Source organism: Adiantum capillus-veneris, chromosome 24 (genome assembly GCF_014529385.1).
Source record: "Adiantum capillus-veneris isolate H3 chromosome 24, ASM1452938v2, whole genome shotgun sequence".
Taxonomy (NCBI): domain Eukaryota; kingdom Viridiplantae; phylum Streptophyta; class Polypodiopsida; order Polypodiales; family Pteridaceae; genus Adiantum; species Adiantum capillus-veneris.
The window spans coordinates 128,882,839-128,904,360 of NC_140954.1; the positions used below are offsets into that span (position 1 = coordinate 128,882,839).

Below are 21,522 nucleotides of genomic sequence, written 5' to 3' on the forward strand. Positions count from 1 at the left end.
TGTGAGCCTGTGCGTAGGCCGTGCATGTCTAGGCACTTGGAATAGTTGCATATCCAGCATTATCATTAGCACGACATTTAGAACTCATCATGAGCACTATCAACATTCACTTCCACTGCACCTTACAAATTTTCGTGGACCAACTTACCCTCCTTTTCCTTTTCCTTGTGCGTTAGGACTAATGTTTGTTGCTTTGGCTCCCTATCCACTCGCACATAATTCTGAATCTTCACAACTTTCTAATTTGCCATCACCTGTTTCCTTTGGTTCTTTCTTTGGACACTTCGCAAAGATGTGCCCCTGTTCACCACAGCCATCACACTTGCCCAATTTGAAGTACTCAGCACGCTGCTCTTCTATCAATTTGTGCCATGTGGATTTCTTCTATTGCTTCTTGCACTTCTCCTCCTCCTTGGAAGATTCCTCTTCCTTGTTGACTTGGACACTAGCTCGTTTGTTTGGTAAGACAAGGAGCCAAAATGAGTGGAGAAACCGTCATTCGCTTGTTCCATGAGCTTTTGAATGCTTTTGGACTTTTGCTTCAAGCAGTATCACTAAATCTCTTTAGGCAAGCAACAACAAAATCGCTCTACCTGCTCCAAAAAAGAATCTTTTGAAAAGAAGTAACTCGCAAAAAGGTATCCCAAGATTGTTGACAATACGTAGCCAAGGTACCGTCCTTCCCCATCTCCACATGGTTTCAAGCTGTAATCACGTCCTGTTAATAATACTCGGTCAACCATGCCGAAATGAACACTTTCTTAAACTCTACCCACATTCTCGAAGCTTTACTATACAGAAGCAAGTTCAACCACTATGTCTGAGCATTGCCCCTCAGAAAAGATATTGCCTTTCGTACTTTGGAGGCTTCAAAGAAGTTGCCCCAAAGAAAGCGGTGTCAAATTGTTGTATGTAAGTGTTAAGAATTATGGCGTCTCTTTGGATTCGTCTAGTCCATCCCAGTTTCTGCCAAGGACAGGTGTTAGGGAGTGAAGGTTGTTTTGTGGCTATGCCCGGCCAGTGTGAGGTAGTTCTCTCATGTCGAGATCTTCCAGCCATGTGTAGCCTCGGGCTTTGGCTCTGTTCCATGGCCATGTAGTCTCCTTCAAGCCCCGAGTATTTTCCCCCTACCTTTTGGGTGTGCCAGCTAACATTAAGGCCCCTCTCCAATTTATTTAGGATTGTTCCCTTTTTATTGAGCAGTGGAGGTGGATGGTTGGGTCAGACAGTATAGATCTAGGCCTAAAATTTCAACCATTAGGCTAATGATTCTCTAATGTGCAGCGGAGGTGAATGATGGTGTAAGCTCAGGATGAGTGCTCATCAGCGTAACCGCGAAATGCGTTTCAACAAGCCTGAAACGCGAAACGAGTGAAACGGCCAAAACGTTTCACCTGCAAGGTGAAATGCCTGGAGTGAAACGCCTGAAATGAAAAATTGCCTTTAGATAATTTAGCCATTAAATAGTTATTTATTCATTATGTATATGCTATTTAAGGTTAACATAGCATGTGTCTCTACTCACTGCACTGTGAACACCTATTTTGTCGATACATAACTCTATATATACACAAAATTGGCGTTTCGATTAGACATTTCAGTGAGGCCTTAGCCTACGGTGAAACGCCACGTTTCGGGGTGAAACGTTTCAGGTCTAAAACGTTTCGCGGTTACATTGGTACTCATGGGTGCTCAAGGTTCCTTTTACTTTAGAGGAAGGGAGAGCCTTCCTTGCTTAGAGAGAGAGAATGTGCAATGACCAAAACAAGAGAGTGGAATACAAATTGTGAGTGGGAGTGCAAGAGAATGCGAGAGAGAGAGAGAGAGAGAGAGAGAGACAACACCATATGGGGTCCCAAACCCCCCTCCAAGGGCCCCACTCTCTATTTCTAGAGAGGTATTTGCTTTAGATTGCACAAAGGTATGGTATAATGCTTCTAGATGCTACTGTACTTGACGACGATGTTGTCGACGACGACGACGGCTATGAAGAGTGAGGGCTAAATATGAAAAACGCTAGGGCTGAAGCTTGCTGAAAACTGAGCACTGTCCTAGGGCTTAATCTGCTACTGTGCCGGCGACTAACGACAGTGACGATGGCGACAACGAGGCTATGCAAAAAAACTGATGGGCTGAAATCTGGAATTGTGGCTTGGAAAACTGAAAACGCTGGCTGAACTGATGGCGTTTTTGGAAATCGGAGAGGAATCAGGTGCGGGGCAGTGCCGTACCGCGAGGCTAGGGCTGATCTGCTGGACAATCGCCAAGGCTGGAAAACGCTGATCTGACTGCTGCAAAACGTTGATGCTTGCTTGCTGAGAAAACACTAGAGGGCCTGCTGCTCTGCCGGGCACTATGCTCTCTCTGGTCTTCTGCCTTCTCCATGCACCCTTGCCCTCCCTTTATAGGTGCAGATGGCTGGGTTGAGTAACATCCTTTTAGCCTCCACGATTTGGATAATTTATAAAGTCACTTAATAAATAAGTGCCTTCTTAGCGCTGGTTCACGTGCAATGCAAACTGGGTTCATGTAATGGTGAAAAATGCTCATCCTAGGTGTGCAATCAGAGGGTATGCAGCTACACTAAGTGCATGGACATCCACGGCCTGTGTACAGGCTCACAAGGTTGTCAGAAGACTTTCTAGGCTACCTAAACCCTAGAAACAAGAATAACTTATCCACATGCACATAGGGTTAGATGTGCACGTGACATCCCCCCCTTTTCAAGGTGAGGTACTGGTACCGAACTGCATGGCTTCTTTGTAGTCCAGCAACAACTCAAGAAATCTATGAAAAATGCTTCATCGACCAACACTACCTCGCGGATTCCACGATCTTTAAACTTCAAAAGGTATTGTCGTGCTTGCTTCTGTCCTTTGGTGGGTCTCCCTGAAACAACTTCAACCAAGAAACATGGAAAACGTTGTGCATTGACCATGAGTTAGGCAACTACAATTTCATAGAAACCTCATTTATCTTTTTAATGAAAGGAAAAGGACCATACATATGAAAAGACAACTTTGAACACTTCTTTCCTACTTGCTTGAGACGTTGCTTCATGATCCTAAGACAGACCCAACCTCATTCCTTGATAGTAACATCCTGACGATGCTTGTTAGCCTGACGCATAGTCACCACCCAAAACGGAAATGGGAGAAACAGAAACGAAAAAATCGGTGTTTCTGAGTTTCGCTCGAGGCAGAAACGGTTGAGAAACGGCACTTTTTTTTTTCAATTTGTAAACAATGTATTTCATAAAACAACTACAAGTTAATTTCCTCTTGAGAAAAACATGAAAAGGCAATGTTGCATCGCTCTCAGCTCTGGACGGACTCGGGAGGAAACGTGACTGCATGAGCTTTGAGGGGAGGGTTGCGAGAGCACGTCTACAGACGGTTGGCACTGCTCTACAGCTATTCGAGTAGACGGCAGCTTTTCGAGTTCGCCATGGTGGCACACTGGAGGGAGTGCTCGAAATATAACATCAGCCTACGAACGAGGCAGATAGTGGTCTGGGAAGCGTTTAGTTGTACTTGGAGCCTCCAAGCGACGCAGGCTTCGGTCTGGGGAGCGTTTGGTTGTAGCAATCCTCTATATTTCATGGCCCGTACCTTTTTAGGTTATTTGGTGTGTGTGTGTGTGGGGGGGGGGGGGTGATGAGGTAGTCATTGAATATCTTCATGTCTAAGACCATTTATATGGGAGAAGTTTCATCGGTGCTGTTTGTTTTTATGTCTTGTAACATGCATCTGCAAGCATCTGTGTTGCATCATCAAGTGTCAACCACTGAATATTCCTAATTGGGTGAGATTGTCTAAGTATGTAACTTTAGTGCATCGAGACACCCCTTTAGAGATCAGCACAGTTTGGGTGTGATGGCTAATTTTGCTACGCCGGGATATCAAGAGCTCCAATATGAAATGAGAAAATTGAATGACCCTAAGGATTGACCCTCACAATGACCCTCGGATATTTTTTATCTAACATGAGATGTTTCGCAGATATAATCACAGACGATTGCTCTTCTTTCAAGAGGGGGGAATGTCACAAACTGCTAACATGTCAACCACTGAAGACCAAGAGGGTTAGAACTCCATGAGCCTAACCCTAGTCAACTTGCATATCTCGGCCAAGGGGCCTGAACCCTAGCAGAAGAAGAAGAAGAAGAAGAAGAAAACACCAACTTACTCAAGATGGTCGAGGGGTTTCAAAGACAAAAGGGGATAGGATTAAAAATGATTAAAAATCCTAATCCAACCAACTTACACATCATTGGCCAAGGAGCCTAAACCCTAAAATAAAGCACAGTGCTTGCTTTTGGACCAAATTCTTTTAGAACTAACGCTTTTCATGTGAGATGCTTTTGGATAGGCCAAATATGTGTTGTAGGCTCTCTCTCTAGCATTCTACCACGTGGAGAAGCAGGCAAAGTTCCCAGAGCTTGTACTTTAAGGAAGCAATATAAAGAAATAACAAAAGGGGTGTTGGGGTTTGGGGCCAGTACCTTCTCAGAGTAAAACTCCGTCACTCCATGTCTCTCGCATGGATTACTCATGAGCCAGGATAGTGCTGAGGCATGGCGCTGGATCAGACCTCCCATGCCATCCACTCCTATTCAGGACCCAGCGACATGGCACAGATATGCTGAGAGCTCATACGAGATCCCAGGACAACCACCCATACCTACGCCATCGACTACTCGACCCACATCATCTACTTTCTTCACCACCCACATGGTGAAGAAAGCTATATCCCACCTACAGCATGGGAGGGCTAGAGATCAGGCAGGCCTACAGGCAAAGCATCTTATATATGGTTGTGATGCATTGGCACCACTCATTGCCCACCTCTTCAACCGCGCGCTTTCAGAGGGATTCCCAGAGTCGTGGACAGAGCACACCATCGTGCCTATCCACAAATCTGGGGATGCCATGGATCCTAGCACATATCGCACTATCATGATTGGTCCTATACTAGCCAAACTATATGGCGCGGTTTTAGAGGAGCTAAGTTCTCTAGCAGAGGGAGAGGACATGAGGACACCAGGACAGGCAGGCTTCCGCCAAGCTTTCTCTACTATTGATCATATCTTCACCCTTCGTTATCTGACCGACCAGACACGGGTGAGGAAGAGGAGATTATATTGCTGCTTCGTGGACTTCCGCAAAGCATTTGACACAGTACCTAGAGAGAGACTTTTCAGCCTAGTTGCGCTTGGGATTGGAGAGGGGATGGCATGGGGGATCTATGCATTGTATGGGCATGTATCTGGCAGAGTGAGATGCCCGGGTGGATTATCTGACACCATTGTGAGCACCATTGGTGTGAAACAAGGTTGCCCTCTATCACCTACACTCTTTGGTCTATACATTGACGAGATTGTAGACTTCATCTTGCACAGGGGTGGAGAGGGTGTGGATATTGCAGGGACTACTGTACACATACTCTTATATGCAGATAATATTGTCCTGATGTCAGAGACGGCAGAGGGACTACAGCTACATTTGCAGGCCCTGGATGATTTCTGCTCACAGAGAGGACTCACGGTGAACCTTGGCAAGACCAAGGTTCTCATATTTCATACATCGGCTCAGATTCGCCGACAGAGTAGATTTACAGTAGCTGGAGGGGATATAGAAGTGACAGGCTCATATGTATAACTGGGGGTTACATTCACCGCAGCATCAGGGACCTTCTCCATGACACAGGCAGCCAGAGATAGACTTACCAGAGGATACGCATCACTAGCTATGATGGAGAGACAGTGCCACCAGGCCCACTTCCAGGAGCCCCGGACGAAGGGGTGGCTCTTTGACACACTGGTCACACCTGCACTCATGTATGCCTCGGCCATTTGAGGACAGGGACTGGCAGACTCAGTATGGACACAGATAGAGAGGCCACAGATTATTATGATCTCCAGGATGATTCGCAGCAAGCCATCAATTCAACACGACATTATTAGAGCTGAGCTGGCTGCACCACCGATGTTGGTAGAGGCACTCTTTCAGACTGTTTGCCTTCTTCACAGATTCAAAGATATGGATCCAGATAGGATCTTTCATAGAGCCTTCATTGCATCTAGAGAGATGGCACAGGCAGGGGACACTAGCTCATGGTATGCCCAGACACGAGATTGGCTAGCTCAGCACGGTTTTCATATCGATAGACTACCACCACTCGAGTATGACACCCAGGCCCCGACCTATTCCCTCTCACGCTCTGAGAGGAATAGGGTCATCAGACAGGAGATATGGCATACATATATTCAGAGGACATGGCGCAGGCCCACAGACACCCTACCTCCTAAAATGCTATATTACTATGAGCATTTTCTGAGGTTCTCAGAACAGGGATTCATTGAGATTCCAATATACATGCAGGAGTACATGCCACACCGACTTCGGGTCAGCATTGGCCAGCTACGAGCGTCATCACATCAGCTAGAGATTGAGAGTGGCAGAGCCAGAGGCATACCACGAGAGAAGCGTACATGCCGGATCTGCCAGACAGAGGTGGAGAGTGAGGAGCATTTTGTCATGAGATGCCCAGCATATACAGAGCTGAGAGAGAGATATGGCATTGGAGACTCATTACAGCAACATATGATAGGCCGAGAGCAGAGGAGGTTTGGCCAGTTCCTGGTTGCGGCTTTAGAGGTTCGAGAGCAGTTGTTACAGCCATGCCAAAGTCAGGATAGCAGGACAACGACTACCATCACACAGTTTTTCCGACGAGCAAGGCCAGACCCCCCCACACTACCTACACAGAGCAGAGGGCTTACCCTTCAGCAGGCAGAGTCTCAGAGGGCACGTCGGAGACCGAGGCTCCCAGGATACAGGACACATGGGTATCACCAGAGGGAGATCTCGAGGATACTAGCTCTACACCATCGGTATCTAGAGAAGAGTCATGTACCAGCACCAGGGCATCCAGCATTCCAGAGATACCTGAGCAGGCCACCACCGATGTACCACATTCTCTACCCTACATATGTTGCTTGTTTTTAGATACCCTCCCTATCATCTCATGGTGGTATCACCTTGCAACCCCTAGTTGAGCCTGATGATGCGTGAGCACACCTCGACACGAGGACCCACACTATACATTGTACACCACATGCACCACCCTACCACACCCTTTTGCATAGTATAGGCTCATTTCAATTTGTACCTTTCTTTTAATTTTCTGATGCCTAGAGCATCAACACATGTATATGATATTGTCTCATAGGTCGAGTTCGGCCTTTCGAAGACGTTAATAAAGCTCTCTCTCTCTCTCTCTCTCTCTCTCTCTCTCTCTCTCTCTCTCTCTCTCTCTCTCTCTCTCTCTCTCTCAGTTCGGTTGTTTTGAAGTGCTAAAAGTTTGTTCCTTTACAAATGCAAACACAGAAACCCAAATATCTACAAGTTTGTCCTTTGGGCAGCCATGTGAAATCGTCCTATAAACCCCCCCTAACAATCCACATCATCTAGCAAAAAACAGAAACAAGTAAGGTGCCAAGGGACATCCCTGCTGGATTGATCGAGACAGAGAAGACTCCACCCCAAGGTGGCCTCTAATCATGAGGGCACTAAAAGCAGTGTAAGGTGGCAGCGGAAGTGAATGTTGAACTTTGCTCAAGATGAGTGCTCCGGACTATGCTCAAGGTTCCTTTTACTTACGGAAGGGAGAGCCTTTCGTTCCTTTAGTGAGAGAGTGCAGTGGACACAAACAAAGTGGATGAACACTGTGAATGAAGGTACATGAGATTGAGAGATAGAGAGAGAAGAGAATACGACACCGGAGATGTTGTAAAACCCTCCTCCAAGGGCCCCACTCTCTATGGCGAGAGCGGTCTACTATTGATTGCACAAATCTCTACAATGCTTGGACTTGCCGACGATGTCAACAACGATGAGGACGACGACGAGACGGGCTGAAATCTGAAAATGCCAATGGCTGAAATCTGCAAATCTTTATCTACTGAATTCTGATGCTATGTCGATGACGACAGTGATGGCGACGATGCAACGACAACGCGCTGAAAACACAGATGCTGAAATCTGCGTTTTCCGGGCTGAAACTGTGAACTACGCGGGACCTGACCGTGCGGCGAGGATCTGTTGTGGGAAGGTGAGATCTGCGAGGTTCGGGACTTCTTCTGCTGGTACTGACTCTTGAAAACTGAAAAAGCTGGTCCTCTTTATTAATCTGCCACGGAGGAACTGCAAAACGCTAGGTGGATATGCTACTTCCAAAAACGCTAGGCTGATCTGGGGTCAATCTGCAAAACGCCAGGTGTCTTGTTGTGCTGATGCAAAACGCTAGATGTCTTGCTCGGTCCTGCTATCGCCAGGTTGCTCTTGATGAAAAACAATGGGCTGATCTTGGGTCTGTGGCTAAAAACGCAAGGGTTTACCACCGGTGGGGGGTCTTGTTGAGAAGGTGTTTGTTGAACGCGAAGTTCCTGCTGCCTCTTCTGCCAGAAAGTGCTAGCGCTAGGTTTGCTTATATACAAACTTAGCAAAATTGCCCTACCTACTTCCCAACAAAAGTCACTTAAAAATAATAAGTGAAAAATGTCAAAAATAGGGAAAATAGGTCTATGCACTGTAAAAATGCTACTCATGGGATCTGACTGGAATCTGATGGTCATGCTGTGTGCAACCAGAGGATATGCATCTAATCTAAGTGTCTGGACATGCATGGACTGCGAAGAAACTCACAAAAGTGCAAGATCACTTCCTATTCTAGACTGACTTGATTGAACTGAACCCTGGTCATGTTGTAGCTTGTCCACGGACACATAGGGTTGGATGTGTCACGTTACATCCCCTCCTTTTCAAAGTGAGGTACTGGTACCGAACTGTATGGCGTCGAGGGAGATCGCCAATAGCATCCGGAATCCTGGAAAGGACTCTTCGTCGGCCCATTCTGATGTGTGAGTCGTGCGATACTTGAACTTCATAAAGGTCTGCAACGCTTGCTTCTATGGGCCGCGCCGAAAGCAACACAAAGTCTTCTGTGGCTCCTTCAATGCTTCAACTTCGTCTAGACTCTAATTCTTTCTTCTTCAAGAATCTCCATATCTGAAAATTCATGAAACCACTTCCAACATAAAAACATGAACATACCCATTCCATGTAAAGTGAGTGGAGAAAATCTCGTCTTCCTCAAAGACTGTGCATGCAACCTAGATGAACAAATAGACGGAGTGCCAAACCGTTCACCACACACACGCAAACAATGAGATCGAATCTTCTCTTGCTGATCTAAATCAATCAACTATGGCAATTCACAACGGAAATGCCCATGCTTGGTGCTCATACTTCCATGTGCTCTTTCGACAACTATGTCGTGCCAAGGAAGAGACATGGAATGTGACTTCCTTGAATGCATACTTTTTAGCTTTTCATGAACAATCCGCATACATCCATGCTCATTCATGAGTGAAATGTGCTCAACGTACAATATGTCATGCCTAGGAAAAGGGATCACATAAAGACGTTGACTAAAATACAAGAAACGATCACGAATGAAACACTCAAACAATGCGTGTTGACGAATCATTCGAACACATCGTACTTCTTGTAAGGGTTCTTTGGACCTAGGCTCGAGAGCCAAGATTGGGTCGTCGTGGTTGGTCGAATCTGCCTGGGGAGGGGGGGGGGGGGGGGGTGTTGTGGACCTCGACTCGAAAGCCAAGATCTATTCTTCGTGATTGATCGAATCTGCAACGAGGTTAGCTTCGCTAGAAAAAGCATCAACTAAACCATCATGCTTGTGAGAAATCACATCTTGATCATGCAAATCATCATGCTTGTCATTGTCATCCAAATCATCGTGCTTGTCATTGTCATGCAATTCTTCATGCTTATCATTATTATTCAAATCATCATGCTCCTCATTGTCATGCAAATCATGTGTGTCATGCTTGGGAGAAGAAGAGACGGAGAGAGTCTCCTTCTCCTGATTCTATTCAAACGGCGATCGCACAATTGAAAAGAGTCGCAAGAACTCTTTCATGTGTTGGTCGCTCTTGTCTTTTCGTGCTTTGTTCTCGCGATCAAATATTGCTTGTCTTTCTTTGGCTTCCAAGCGTGCTTCATGCTCTATGGCTGCCACTCTTTCTTCGTATTCACGATCTATGGCTGCTCTTCTTTCTTCGTAGGCCTTTCTTTTTGCTTCTCTTTTTGCTTTTCTTTCTTCACGTTCTAACTTTATTTCCATAAGCAATTGCTTCAACTCCTCCATAGGATCTGGTGCAATCCTTGGAGTAGATAGGGAAGGGGGAGGGTCGGAAAAACCTCCTGGTGGGGAAAATTCTTCTTCGCCTCTCTCATGCTCATCACCTCCAAGCGAAGTATCCATTCCGCTTCGAGTGATGACCATCCACTGAAGTCGTGGGTTCTTGTGGGTTCTTGTGGTCTTGGGTTCTTAAGTTCACGAGGAACTTGGGTTCTTGTGGGTCTTTGTTCTTAGGTTCTTGAAGGCCTTGGGTTCTTGTGGGTCTTTGTTCTTGGGTTCTTGAAGGCCTTGAGGTTCTTGAGTTCTTGCGGTTCTTCTTTCGCTTGCAATCTGTGTTAGAGAAGGATCTTCTCTTCCCCGAGTTCTGCTCTTTTCCGCGGGCGCACCCCTTGGCGGCCTTGCGCTCACACCAAGGTTGCTTTTCCCACCTCACGTCGATTGGTCGGCCGCTAAGTGCACGGTCCGCTCTCAATGAGTGAAAAGAGACACAAAGGGAGGCTTGACAAGCCCTTCTTTCTTGGGTTTCCTGTCACTCTTCAAAAACACGATAAGGAATCGACACGCCCAAGAGGACTTGGGTTACGTGTGACCATAACAAGCAAAAAAAATTACATGGTTCTTGTGGTTCTTTCCTTGAGTGATACAGAACACTACCAAAGCTCTGATACCAATGTAAGGTGGCAGCGGAAGTGAATGTTGAACTTTGCTCAAGATGAGTGCTCCGAACTGTGCTCAAGGTTCCTTTTACTTACGGAAGGAAGAGCCTTCCGTTCCTTTAGTGAGAGGGTGCAATGGACACAAACAAAGTGGATGAACACTGTGAATGAAGGTACATGAGACTAAGAGATAGAGAGAGAAGAGAATACGACACCGGAGATGTTGTAAAACCCTCCTCCAAGGGCCCCACTCTCTATGGCAAGAGCGGTCTACTACTGATTGCACAAATCTCTACAATGCTTGGACTTGCCAACGATGAGGACAACGACGAGACGGGCTGAAAACTGAAAATGCTAATGGCTGAAATCTGCATATCTTTATCTGCTGAATTCTGATGCTATGTCGATGACGACGGCGATGACGACGATGCAACGACAACGCGTTGAAAACACAGATGCTGAAATCTGCGTTTTCCGGGCTGAAACCGTGAACTACGTGGGATCTGACCGTGCAGCAAGGATCTGTTGCGGGAAGGTGAGATCTGCGAGGTTCGGGACTTCTTCTGCGGGTACTGACTGCTGAAAAGTGAAAACGCTGGTCCTCTTTATTGATCTGCCACGGAGGAACTGCAAAACGCTAGGTGGATATGCTGCTCCAAAAAACGCTAGGCTGATCTTGGGTCAATCTGCAAAACGCCAGGTGTCTTGCTGTGCTGATGCAAAACGCTAGATGTCTTGCTTGGTCCTGCTGTCGCCAGGTTGCTCTTGATGAAAAACGCTGGGCTGATCTTGGGTCTGTGGCTGAAAACGCAAGGGTTTACCACCGGTGGGGGGTCTTGTTGAGAAGGTGTTTGTTGAACGCGAAGTTCCTGCTGCCTCTTCTGCCAGAAAGTGCTAGCGCTAGGTTTGCTTATATACAAACTTAGCAAAATTGCCCTACCTACTTTCCAACAAAAGTCACTTAAAAATAATAAGTGAAAAATGTCAAAAATAGGGAAAATAGGTCTATGCACTGTAAAAATGCTACTCATGGGATCTGACTGGAATCTGATGGTCATGCTGTGTGCAACCAGAGGATATGCATCTAATCTAAGTGTCTGGACATGCACGGTCTCCGAAGAGACTCACAAAAGTGCCAAATCACTTCCTATTCTAGACTGACTTGACTGAACTGAACCCTGGTCATGCTGTAGCTTGTCCATGGACACATAGGGTTGGATGTGTCACGTGACAAGCAGTATGATATAATGCACTACCACCTCTAATCCGCAATAAGGGGAAACCCATCCACTCTACAGTGCCCTCCAAGAAACCCCAGTCAACTCTATCGTAAGCCTTCTCAAAATCAAGAAGCATCATAGCTACCGATTGTCCTGATTAGCGTACCCATTCAGTTGCCTTATAGAATGTGAAGATGAGAACCATGGGTGAAATCAAGTAGAAATAGTCTCAAACGCATACGAATCATGCGAGTAAAAATCTTATACACGGAAGACATGAGAGTGATTGGCCCCTAATGTCATAGTGACGATGCATCTCCGCCTTTTAATATAAGAGAAAATGTAAGCGCCCCGTGCAACTAAGAGTGCTTATTCATGGTTCAATACTTAAAGAACTTAACATCTGAAACCTCAAATGGAAAGAAATAGAGGCATGATCAACGAGCACTATAGCAAGCCAAATCGTAATTGTCCCACCATGAGATGTTGCCCAGGTGCCAATGTAAAATCTATCTAATCGCTCCAGTTTGCAACCTAATTGTCGCCTAAAACCCCACGAAAACTACAATGACTACGGAGAGCGAGTCAAGGATGGGAAATGACAGGCATCTGTACTAGAAACTACAAACAGGAATCTGTCTCCCCAAGCGTCTCTCACATGGCACAACCAGTGGCAAAGAGGTGGTTGAATTGGGCGCCAATCCTCAGAAGTCTTTACATTGTTGAAATCACCCCAACAATCCACCAATCCAAAGTACGCAATACATCCACAATCTACTGCCATGACTCAGCTCTCGCCTAAGCCAAAGTGGGGTCATAAATACACATCACACCTACTAAGGAGTAATCAATCTCTAGAGTAATCCACATCGCTCAACCTTAAGGTGGATAGAGACGTTAGGGTTTTGGACAGCCTAGGAAGTGGTCTCGCACCCTTGTAAGCCTGTACGCAAGACCTGCATGTCCAGGCACTTTGGAGTAGTTGCACACCCTCTAATTGCACATGGGCACAGTCAGTGTCTACTAGATGTAGGCACTAGGGAGTGTTCCCATAGTCTAGTATTACTAACACCCTAGGTAGTTATCTACATACATATCACCTCTTATTATGAATCAATGACTTATAAATTAAGTGCATTTTTATACCAAGTCGTGGGGTTTACCCGTTTTCCAGACCCAGCTTGTTGTTCCTATATAAGTGACCCTAAGGGTCAACCTTTGAACACGTCAAGTGTAATAGACTTGGACACCCCAAGCCAAGAATCTGATGCAACACACGTGAGAGAAACTGAAAACAACTTAACAAACTTCAACAAAACTGAGAGAGTCGACACGGCACGGCAAAGTTCCGTGCCCAGAGAGGTTGGCCCCAAAGACTCGTACCCCTTTCGGTATTTCTTTATGATTAATGCTTGGCAAAGTACAATGTCCGAGGGTCCTCACTCTCCCGAGCTCTCACAGCTTCACATGGTCAGAGTGAGGCCTTGGCAACTAATTTATAGGCCCATGGCCTTCTAAAAGCAGTTACATGAAAAGCAATAAGTCCAACAGCATCTTGGCTCAAAGCCTTGCGCCAAAATCTGGCAGCGCAGATCGCGGAAATCTGTACAGGTGCCACATCAACAGTCGGCGCGAACTGCGGAGCTTCCATACAACGGTGTCACGTAAGCAGTTTGATGCAATTTTAATCTCTAGTGTCCCCTGGGCCCCATCGGACTTGACCTTATAAGTTGGAACAACTTAAAAATTGAAATTTTTCATTTTCACTGGGGTTTGTCCAATCGGCCATGCCACGTCATCATTTTGTGGCATACCCCCCTCTTGAAAGAATTGTAATCGCCCTCGACTACGCCTACAAAACTGACATAAGCAAGAAACCAGTTAAGTAGACATTGACTCTAAATACTGACGCACTAGACAACACATATCCCGCACTTGCACAAAGACGACACTCACAGACATTCAAATCACATCACATCACTATCCCAACGAGATCTTGGATGGGAATCATGATCTATTGTAACGTATTTAGCAATCACATCCAAATCTCATTGATCAATGATCTCTCCTAGATGTCTTGATTGAGTAAATCTTGTTACTATCATGTCCACCTCATCTCTCAAGAGGACAAGACAGAAATGCTGCAGTCATTTCGTCTTTCAAACATGCACTCAAACACTACTCACATAAGAGAGCACATTGAATAGATTCATTTCAGGAATTCCCATTTCGAAGTACTTCTTTCATGCAGTCATCCAGCAAAATACTGTCACAAATTGCTGACGTGTCAAGACACTGAAGAACAGAGCCGACTTGCACATCCCGATCGAGGGGCTTAAACCCTAAGAGAAGCAACAGAAGCAGCAAAAGAAGATCCAACTGACTTAAGGTTCCCGTCTGTTGGGGCCTAGAGTAAAGCAGTCCACACACACAAACAAAAAGCGAGTAGCTTGATGACGTGGCAGTTGTTGTATGGATTTCCAGATTTTGCGTTGGCTTGTTGACTTGGCAAATTGTACGGAATTCTGGATTTTGCATTGGCCTGTTGACGTGGCAAGTTGTACGGAATTCCTGATTTTGCGTTGGCCTGCTGATGTGGCAATTGTACGGAATTCCGCATTTTGCATTGGCCTGCTGACGTGGCAAATTGTACGGAATTCCGCATTTTGCGTTGGCCTGCTGACGTGGCAAATTGTACGGATTTCCATGTTTCACGTTGACTGCTAACGTGGCAAAGTTGTACAGATTCTTGCTTTTGCGCTGGCAGCTTTTGAGCACCTGCTTTTCAAGACTAGTTGCTTTTGAGTTTGAAAGATTTTCATGTAACTGCTTATTATGGCCAAGGGCCTTTAGATATGAGCCAAGGGCTCATTCTCTGGCACGCTTCGGTGAGAAGGTGCTGAGCGCAAGTACCGGCATTGTACTGAGTTCAAGTAATATAAAGAAATACCGAAAGGAGCACCAAGGTTTGGGGCCAATACTCTCTGGGGTGGAACTTCGCCACTCCCCATGTCGTCTCTCTCTTTCAGTTCAGTTGTTATGCTTAAAGTTGTTATGTTTGTTCTTTTCCCTTGGCACGTGGTGCCCGTCTTGTGACAAATATTGTCAACCCATCAGTATCCCTGAAATCTCAAAGGCAGTCAATGACTTTATTCCATCTAGGTAATCTATGACAAAGGAGCGGAGTGACTTCCCTCTTGTGCAGCTCCAGTTGCACCAGATTCAACCCACTGATCATCAGGAACTCTCGGAATAGTCGAAGCTAGACCAAAAGCCTCAAGCTAAAGTTCCAAAATCTAAGGAGTATCTGCTAGGTCCTCCTCCATCCACTTCGAATCCAATGCCGGATAGTTCTTGAACTTAACTAAGAACCGTCGTATCACTTTACCTTTCACTTTCCTTTCCTTGTGAACCAGAATCTGTTCTAGAACAAGAATCTCCTCAAACACTTCCACTTCAGGTTACTCCTCACGCTCCCTATCGACTAGCACCTCACCTTTGAAAGGTTTCAACAGACTCACATAAAATGCATTGTGAATCCTCCAAGTATCTGGTAGCTTCAATCTGAAGGATACATCATTGATCTTTTCTTGATTCTAATATCGCATACTTAGTTTTGGAAAGGGCCACTCCTTACCCTTTTGTTCCCGTAGGCGTGCCTTCTTAAATCGTAAAAGCACCCAATCATTCTCCTCTCCTTCAGCTGCAAGTCACAGCAATGCTTGTCTGTTGCCTTCTTATGTCATGCTTGGGACTTCTCAAGAGCCTCGCGCACCTTGGCAAAAGTAGTTTCCAGATCCCACGTGTACTGATCTCCTTATAGCATGGCCCTCTTGTATCAAGACTGCTCCCAAACTGCGACCACAAGCATCACAGTAAACCTCAGAGGGCTTTTGCAAGTCTGGTAGAGCCAACATTGGACCCATTGTCAAATTTTCCTTGAGGGTCTGAAAGGCTGCAATTTCGGACGATCCCCAAGTAAAGAGAACCCCTTTCTGAATCAACACATGCAATGGAAAGCTATCTTTGCAAGCTTTCAAATGAACCGTCGATACTAAGAGCACAAACCCAAAAATCTTCGAGCTTCGTGAACATTTTGCAAATCTAGCCAATCACAAATGGTCTCAACTTTGGTCGGGTTCAACTTTACATCTTTTGCTGAGATTATATGTCCCAAGAAGTGCATCTCTGGCAAGAAAAACTGACTCTTTTTCCCATTTACTACCAATCCATGTTTCCGCAATGCTTGGAAGACTTGTAACAGATGGTGTCTATGCTCTGCCTCAACTCTTGGAGAAGACGATGATGTCGTCGAAAAAGGTGCCCACAAACGATCTATACTCTCTAAAATCATGTCCATCATGCAGTTGAATGTAGCCAGAGCATTCGTAACTAAGGCATCACCAAATACTCATACAAACCAAAAGACGTCCTGAAAGCTGTCTTGTAGCCATTCCCAGGAGCGATTCGGATCTGGTTATAACCACTCTTCAAATCAATTCTGCTAAAGCAAGTAGAATCTTGAAGTCTGTCTAGTATATCATCGATCCTCATAATAGGGAATCTATGCTTGATGGTGATTTTGTTGAGAGCTCTACAGTCAATGCACATCCTTCAAGATCCATCTTTCTTTAGAACCAATAACACAGGCGAACAAAATGGTGAAGTACTCGGCTCTTCTCAAGAGGCTCTTTCACCTGGTTCATTATTCCTTCATTTTGGGCTCGGCTAACTCGGTAAGGTGGCCGGTTCGGTGGTGTACCCTGGAATCAAGTCAATAGTGTGATCTTCAGGACGTGAAGGAGGTAACTCTCCTGGTAAACTTGCAAAGAAGCAATCAACCTAAGCTTGCAGAAAACCTTCTTGTTCTTTTTCTAGGTCGGACATATTTGACCTTTGATTGTCATTCAAATTTCAATTCTTTCAAGAAGATCGAATAAACAAAAAAACTGGATTTCATTAATTTGGAAACGGCCGAAGCCAATTCAAGTGGAATAGAATTGCCCTTCAGTTTTACATCAAGTACAATCTCTTCACCCTTCACATTCTTCAGGATAGCTTTTCCTGCCCTATAATCGACCACTGCGCTATTCTTGTGGAACCAAGGGATTCCTAAGAGAACGTCACACGCTTCCAAAGGCATGATATAGAAGTCCTCGTGCCCTAAATACCCCTGACAATGCAACCGTAGTTTGCCAATGACAAGTGTAATGGCAACATCCCGTCCGTGTGCCGCTAGAACTGCCTCTGCCGGTGGTCCCGTTTCCTCTGGCGTAATTCCAAGTCAAGCCGCCAATTCGGTTGAGACGAAGTTGGCCTTGGCTCCTCCATCGCAGAAAATAAGGGCTTCCTAGTCTCGCACTTTGCTCCACGCTATGCAAAGTTCAGTATTGTCGTCCATTTGATCAGGGTCGGTCCCCACAAAATTTGGTACCAATCCTGCTTTCGTCTTCCCTTTCCGTGCACGCTCTTCTGATGCTCTGGAACTCTCTTGCTTTTCTTCTCTCTGCCCTTTGGGTGTCTTCTGTAGACACCGGGCCAACACATGCCTGTGTTCTCCACAACCGAAACACTTCCCCTCCTTGAAATACTCAGCTTGTTGTTCTGCTGAAATCTGAGGGCCTAAAGTTTTCCTTTTCTAAAGCTTTCCTCTTCTTCTGTTACCATTGTTCGAATTTTGTCCGGTCCTTGTTGTCAAGAACTGATCAATGGGATACCTAAGAGTACCCGCGTGCATATTGCAAACCCTTGTTTGGCATGCCCCATTAGTTTTTGTATGGACTCGGACTTCTGCAGCAAACAGTAGTCCCGTATCTCTTTAGGTAGACCACAGCAAAATCGCTCAATCTGCTACTTAAAGGTGATCTTTTTGAAAAAAGAGGCCGGTAGAAAAGTATCCCAAAATCTTTGGCAGTAAATGTCCAATGTATCTTACTTGGTCAATACTCTTGAGTGAGCCAAGAAGAGGTAGAAACCCGCTTGATATAACAAACTGCTGACGTGTCAAAGCCTTGAAGAATGGAGTCAACTTGTAGATGTCAGCCGAGGGGCCTAAACCCTAAGAAGAACAAGTAACAGAAGAAGAAGTCCTACCAACTTATGGGGACCTGTTCGATGGGGGCCCAAGTGACAAAGGATTAAAATCAAGCAGGACCTGTGCACACACACAGAAACTGATGACGTGGCAAAATTCCGAAAATTGCTTGCCCACCCTCCTTAAAATCTTTCGGCTTCTACCCGTATCCTCGAGAAAATCATATTGGTTGGCACTATAAAAATGCTTCCTCTTGATACAAAATGTCTGCTCATCGGAGTCCGAACTTAAAGTGAGGCCCTGGCAATTAATTTATAGGCCCATGGCCTTCTAAAAGCAGTTACATGAAAAGCAATAAGTCCAAAAGCATCTTGGCTCAAGCCCTTACACCAAAAGCTGGCACCGCTAACGTGGAAATCTGTACATGTGTCACGTCAGCAGTCGGCGTGAATTGCGGAGCTTTCGTACAGCGCTACCACGTCAGCAATTCAACGCAATTTTACAACCTCTAGTGTCCCATCGGACAGGACCCTATAAGTTGAAACAAGTTATAAATTGAAATCTTTCATTTTCACTGGGGTTTGTCCAGTCGGCCATGCCACGTCATCACTTAGTGACATCAAGTCAATACCCCTTGGGCAACCAGCCCACAATACCCAAGCCTCTAGTGTTTTTCTAAGCAATACCCTCACCTTCAGCCTGGCATTTTTACCATCCAGCCATCCCAGATTTGCCATCAGCAATTATCAGCCAGCCCTAGCACCAGCAGATCAACACCAGTTCATCAACCAGCGTAGCGTTTTTGCTACAGATCAGCCATTGCAGTTTTCAGCCCTCAGATCCATCATCAGGACCAGCGAGCAAATACTTCTCTAGCGATAGAGAGGGGGGCCCTTGGAGGGGAATTTGGGACCTCGTCTGATGTTATTCTCTCTCTCTATCACTCACAGAGCCTACACTCACAATATCATCCTCTTCTCTCTCTAGTCTATTGCACATCTCTCATGAACTAAAAGGAACCACGAGTATGCATTGAGCATTCATCCCGAGTTATCAACATAAATCAATTCAGCTGCACATTACAGCTGTAGTAGTCTGCAGAGCATCGAAGTGTGCTAACAACTGCAGACTCCAACCATACTCACATGGAGCGAGGAATCAGTGTAGTATGGTCCACAAATACAACAAGCAGTAAACAATAGTTGTCCTCTATATGTAGCCATTGTACGGCCCCCATACTCTACACAAGGTTGTCAGTGGCAATGCATGATGGAATGCAACCTGCCCAAGTCTGGATGGCCTGCAAAGTATGAAGAACAAACTCTATAACCGAAGCCTCTATCCAAGTCCCCGTGCCCGCAAAAGGTAGTAGAGAGCGCCCTATTTTTGGTCTGTTGACTTTTCATGTTCCATATCTATGGGTCGTGGAATATTTCCATGGACTTGGGCAGCTGGGTTGGACCCTGATATACAGGCAGGGTCGCGCGGCAAGGGTTGTGCACTTTCAGTCTCTCTCTCCATCTCTCTCGAGCATTTTTGTGTCACCACATTCCACTGCTCTCTGACAGATGTTACGCCACTTTTAACATGGGACCACGGAGCATGAGTGGAACACCCAAGTTAGTGTATAAAGCACACCACAGGTACCTGTGGCTTGTAGTGGAATCCAATGGATGGGCTAGTGGGCCACTCAGGAATGCTAGGAGGCTGTTGACACCACAAAGGTGTGTAGCCCGGCACACCACAGGCTTGGGTCATGCTTGCCAGCATCCAGCCAAGTGTGGCAGCCAAGCCAATATATATGGAACTCCTATAGTTGGTGGACAGTTCTCTTGTCCCGTCACTGCTCTCCTCTGTCATACAAAGCTCCTCATTAGAGAGCTCCTTGGTGGGGAGCTCTTCCGAAGAGGTCTACTAGCCCATCCATTGAGCTCCAGAGCCAACCCCTAAGCTAATGGCACCCAGGGTGTGTTATCCTGGTGCGCCCCTCGAGCTCAGGGTCGCACCGCATATTGCAGATGGCCAAAGACACACTAAAGCAGCAAACAGGGTGCACAGCCAAAGATGTGGGTGAGAAGAGCAGAGGGTGCGCGCGCGCATAGTGGCTGCACCAGAGTTGGGTAGGGGCATGGCGAGCAGATTTTGCAAACCCTCTCTCTCTCTCTCTCTCTCTCTCTCTCTCTCTCTCTCACACACACACACACATACACATGCACACAAACACACACACATGTACACACAAGACACATAGAACACACAAAATGCATGCCATGTGCGTTTAAACATGAGTAATCAAGACAGCAACGTGCCAAACCTTCCTCTTCTCGATGATCTTCACTGCCACTTTTTCACCCGTGGCTATTGTCGTTGCTGCATAGGTGTAGCCAAATTGACCATGGCCAAGCAGCTTACCCTTCTGGTATTTCTCATCAAAAGTTGTAGAATAGCCAAATTTTGTCAGTTTACCCAAAGGGATACCCCCATTGGACTTGGACTTAGATTTATTGCTCTTCGCCTCTGCCACTTTTTTTTTTGTCTGTTGTTCCTGTGTCGCTGTGTTCTTTCCTTTATCATTCTCTGTTTTTGTTGTTGTCCGGTAGCGTGAGAGGCAGGCTCCCATGGTGAGACTATCCTATTGTAGCACCGGAGGCTTCCCAAGTTGATCCTTCTGGAAGTCAAGAGTGGTGATGCTCGTTCCACAAAATAAAACGGCAGAGAGCACAACGAAAAATGGTATTGATTGATGGTGAGCCTTAGCTCTTCTGCAACCTATGGCCAGGAAGAAGAAATCCCGGTAAAGAGACTGCCTTGAACTATGGATCAATGGTGAACCAGCTTCTCTGGCGAAAGAACCAGACATACCCAGCAATGCGAGAGCATTCTCTGTCCACCCTCATCCACATCACTCGAACAAACAGAAAAGCGCCACGCAGAGGAATGCGCCGATCCCCACAACGAAGAGTACCCAATATGGTTCAAGTCTTTGCTGCAGCGAATGCAGCTCTGATGCAAAAGCGGACGAACGAAAACGAGGGAGGTGCCGACGAGAGTAGGGAGGTCGTGTCCGCCATAGCCGGGACCTTTGACGCTTACGACTGTGGAAGGAAGTGTAGACCACGTCGTTGTGCGATCGGTGATTTACTGTTGCCACCTGGCATCCAATGTGGTCCAGTCTTAATGAACAGTGTTTGATTTAGTCCACTGAACATTCCTCCACCCAGAACATTCTCAACACAATACTGTTGATCTCAATTTCCCACAGCTCTTGTTATCCGGCGGGATGCAGGAACGATCTACGTTGTTTGATCATCGAGTGAAGTAGGGGTGAATCAGGAATAAACTAGGGTCGAGGGAAAAAAAATGTGCAATCCACCCTTAGTTC

The 21,522-nt window shown here is 46.0% G+C and overlaps 1 protein-coding gene across 2 annotated transcripts in view; it reads right to left on the reverse strand.

Annotated features, from left to right (window-relative positions):
- LOC147427123 (calcium-dependent protein kinase 18-like) overlaps positions 1-21,262 on the reverse strand; it is a 61,505-nt gene extending 40,243 nt beyond the window's left edge. Inside the window, exons 1-2 of one of the 2 annotated variants that reach the window (XM_086498303.1) lie at positions 21,003-21,262; positions 20,455-20,909 (exon numbers count right to left, since the gene is read on the reverse strand). In XM_086498303.1, coding sequence (XP_086354429.1) covers positions 20,455-20,760 — 306 coding nt within the window. In that variant the 5' untranslated portion in view covers positions 20,761-20,909; positions 21,003-21,262. Of the gene's footprint in view, positions 1-20,454 lie in introns of both variants that reach the window. The other variant, XM_086498302.1, reaches the window with a different exon arrangement.
- Positions 21,263-21,522: the final 260 nt, after the last annotated feature.